The 3,888-nt window shown below is 47.3% G+C and overlaps 1 protein-coding gene across 1 annotated transcript; it reads right to left on the bottom strand.

The window, feature by feature from the left end:
• Nucleotides 1–1,520: 1,520 nt before the first annotated feature.
• LOC143894759 (uncharacterized) lies at nucleotides 1,521–3,293 on the bottom strand. The gene is made up of 2 exons (XM_077401382.1): nucleotides 3,086–3,293; nucleotides 1,521–3,027 (listed from the first exon to the last, which is right to left on the bottom strand). The coding sequence occupies exon 2, from the start codon at nucleotides 2,694–2,696 to the stop codon at nucleotides 1,521–1,523; it is 1,176 nt and encodes a 391-aa protein (XP_077257508.1). The 5' UTR covers nucleotides 2,697–3,027; nucleotides 3,086–3,293.
• Nucleotides 3,294–3,888: the final 595 nt, after the last annotated feature.

Here is a 3,888-nt window from a genome sequence, read left to right as displayed (position 1 = left end):
TCAAATCAAAGTTTAAAGTGGGCAGAGCTACACAAAGAATACCAACATTTGTTGCACAGGAGAAAGGAAACTGCCCTAAAACCTTCCCAGTATTCGTGAACAAAATCATACAGAGAGAGAGAGAGAGAGAGAGAGAGAGAGAGAGAGAGAGAGAGAGAGAGAGAGAGAGAGAGAGAGAGAGAGAGAGAGAGAGAGAGAGAGAGAGAGAGAGAGAGAGAGAGAGAGAGAGAGAGAGAGAGAGAGATTATACAAAATATTATAGAAATACAATAAATGTCTAAAACACATAACAGAAACAAATCAAAGGTTATTATAGAACAGTCCTTTCTTTAAATATGTATCCTAATATACTTGGAAATTTTATTGAGGTATTTCTTTATCATATAAAATCTTTATTGTTAGAAGAATTGTCATAGTAGTCATTATTCTCGTATAATTTCTTTTGACGTAGTCAAGCTTAGAATTAGTTGTTCTTCTCTAAAGAAAGGATCGTTTGAAACATAAACATAAATCAAATAATACAAGAATATCACTTCATATAGAATTTATATAATCTAGGAAATAATGCATCAATCTTTTGTTTTAAATACCAAATTACTATCATCAGTCTATTCAGGGGTGTTATTTGTAATGTTAATACTGATTGAGTATTACTAAATAAGTGTCGAAGTCTCTGCAAAGCATTCTACTACATTATGAGCGATTACTACAACATGAGTGTTCGCGAAATCGCTGATTAATCCCGACGATGGAAGCGGGATGAGAAGGACGCGCGTGGAAGGTGTTCACTAATTATTCACTTTATTTCTTGTGTAACTCAGACCACAGTCTGAGCCGTCTTTAATATGAGAAGAGATAAATACAGTCTGACCTGAGAATGGTGAACAGTCTTTCGGATTTCATTAAACATAAGAAGTCTTTGTATAAGAAGTCTTTATGTATCGTTCGTGAGTGGGCGAGGCAATTATATTAATTGCCGTCCTCTTCGATGAATCACCCGTGAGCCGGTGAGACACGTGGCGGTCGGCACTCGCGCACATGTGAGCCTGAGTCGTCGTGTTGATGTATCCTGAGTAGAGCTGGATGTGTGGTCGCTTTACATGTTAATGCAGTATCTCAGCAGCTGTAATCACTGCGGTGAGCACTTTAATGTGTATAGTCACAATCAAGATGCACAGAGCACACATCGTGCGTCTGATCACTGCGCGGCCATTTGCACAAATGCCTCGATCGCGAGGAAGACGTGGGCGATGAACGCGCCCGTGCGGGCGCGAACTACCGCGGTGATGCGGAGTCGATATCCGATCGATGCTGCCATCTGATCGGGCGGCGCAACGGTAACGGAATCTCGAACATTCCGCTCGCCATCAGCAACCTTGTTGATGATTCCTTACTCTTGATCCTTCATGCGGTTGAACTGGGCACTATGGCAAGCTTGGCACTAGGCCGAGTGAGTGTCGTGGTGGCGGTCTTCAGGGTAACCATCCTGGTGAGTCCATCCTTGCCGGGGTGCAAAGCTGTTACTCTGGCGAATGGCCATTTGCACGGTGGAGATCGTTCGTCGGTAAGCAGCACGATGGAACCCACCTTGATGTTGTTGTTGGGATGATGCCACTTGGATATCGCCTGCTGGCGTTGCAGGTAATGGGCCGACCATTGTGCCCAAAATTGTTGAATCCGCTGCTGGATGAGTTGCCATAGAGAAGTCGTGAGGCTGTTAGGTCAATCGGAGATGGCTCGGGTATGGTAGTGAGTGGACCTCCAATGAGGAAATGACCTGGTGTTAGCGCTGAGACGTCTTCCGGGTCGTCACTCAGCGGTTCTAAGGGCCGTGAGTTGAGAATGGCTTCGATTTGAGTAAGCAACGTTGTGAGTTCTTCCGTAGTGAGTAGAGTCTCCCCGATAGTCCGTCTCAGATGAAACTTGACGGATTTCACCACCGCCTCCCACTTGCCCCCCATGTGTAGAGCGCCTGGTGGGTTGAACTCCCATCTGGTGCAATCCTGTTGTAAAATTTGAGCGATCCGTTGATGTTCTTGTGAGCTCTGGATGAACATTTTCTTGAGCGCGGCGTCTGCTCCAATGAATGTTGTCCCGCAGTCCGAATATATGGTCTGAGCAATTCCCCTTCTCGCTGAAAATCTTCGGAAGGCAGCGATAAATCCTTCTGATGAGTAATCACTGACTACTTCGAGGTGAATTGCTGAGGTGGAGAAACAGACAAACACACAGATCCATCCTTTGTATGTCTTCGCACCTCGTCCTTTCCATGTTTTGATGGTGAGCGGTCCGGCATAGTCAACTCCTGTGTGAGTAAACGGACGTGACGGCGTAACCCGAGAGAGAGGTAGTTGGCCCATCAGTTGATGAGCACGGATCCCCCTCTGCCGAGCACACACGACACACCGCAAGATATGAGACTTCACCGGAGCCCGTCCGCCGATGATCCAGTAACTTTGCCTGACATGAGCCAATGTCAGCTGTGTTCCTCCATGCAGAGTACGCAGATGGGCGTGTGAAATGATCAAGGTTGAGAGCCGGGAGTGGCGAGGCAAAATCGCCTGATGTTTGCTGTCTTGAGCTAGTGCTGATTGGTTGAGGCGGCCGCCAACTCGGATGATCCCTTGAGCGTCTATGTACGCAGTCAATCGACTGAATGCGTGAACAGTTGGTAGTCTCGAGTTGGCCGTGAGCATCTTGATCTCGTGCGTAAAGTATGCCGCTTGAGTAGCCTTAATCCAGAAGAATCTGGCCTCCTCCAAAGCTGAGTGCAAGTCCAGTGGCGTGCGTCGGCACTTTCCCAGAAGCGATATGAATCTGAAACAAAGAACTGTTATTTTCAATAACTTGTTGAGAGTTGAGTACCTATATATCAGGTCCCAGTGATATTCCGGTTGAGATGCGGCCGCATGTAGCGCAATGCCAGGACGAGCCTCGTGCGAGTTCAACTCGTCCGAAAGCGCGGGTTGAGATGGCCAAGCTTCAGGGGTGAGTATCCACGGTGGTCCCGTCCACCATAATGAGTGACTTTGGAGTTGAGCAGTAGTTAATCCTCGTGAGGCGCAATCGGCTGGGTTGGACGTACCTGGTACGTATTTCCAATGTGCGTTTGCAGTGAGCTCTTGAATTTGAGAAACCCGATTTCTCACGAAATCCTTCCAGCGCGATGCATGAGATTTGATCCACGTGAGTGTCACAACAGAGTCCGTCCACAGGTGAGTTGCTGTGACGTTCAACTTTAAGGTGGCTTGAACGTATTGCATGAGTCTTGAGAGCAGCAGTGCTGCGGTGAGTTCAAGTCTCGGGATGGTGATCTGATTGAGCGGTGCTACCTTGGTTTTGGAGCACACCAATGAAATCGAGGCGCCATTTGAGCCGTGGACGGTGATAAATACGACTGCATCCATTGCCAATTGAGAAGCATCAGAAAAGCCGTGAAATTCCACTGACGAGAGGCCCTATGTGGTTTGAGAGGTGCTACCTTGGTTGTACCACCGAGATATTGAGAGCTTGCAAGCTTGTGAGATCTTTTCTGATAATGAGCCACCGTGATGAGAGCTGGGATGGCAGTGGTTCATCCCATTGGAGCTTCATGTAGTCAAAGCTCCTGCAAGAGCATCTTCGCCTTGATCACAACTGGTGATGCAAAGCCTAGTGGATCGAATATCTGAGCCACTTCAGATAAAACGAGGCGTTTGGTGAGATGATCGGTATGCAACGAGATCCTTGTTGAGAATGTGAATGAATCTTCTTGGGGAAGCCATCGTAATCCGAGTCCTTTGGTTACGCAATCGTCAATGTCGTTTGTGAGTCCTGGTCCTTTTCTGCTTGAACCACAGTGAGTTCGTCTTGATAAGTCGCGTGCCACCTTGCTAATGGGACGCCGCC

Source organism: Temnothorax americanus, unplaced genomic scaffold (assembly GCF_048541705.1).
Source record: "Temnothorax americanus isolate GAGA-0224 unplaced genomic scaffold, ASM4854170v1 Scaffold140, whole genome shotgun sequence".
In the NCBI taxonomy this organism is placed as follows: domain Eukaryota; kingdom Metazoa; phylum Arthropoda; class Insecta; order Hymenoptera; family Formicidae; genus Temnothorax; species Temnothorax americanus.
The sequence above is the reverse complement of the archived record's forward strand: the minus strand, read 5'-3'. Positions and strand labels throughout refer to the sequence as shown.

Bases quoted from the DNA above. Each gene is read 5' to 3' on its own strand.
- LOC143894759 (XM_077401382.1), bottom strand. From the start codon at position 2,696: ATGCTCACGGCCAACTCGAGACTACCAACTGTTCACGCATTCAGTCGA.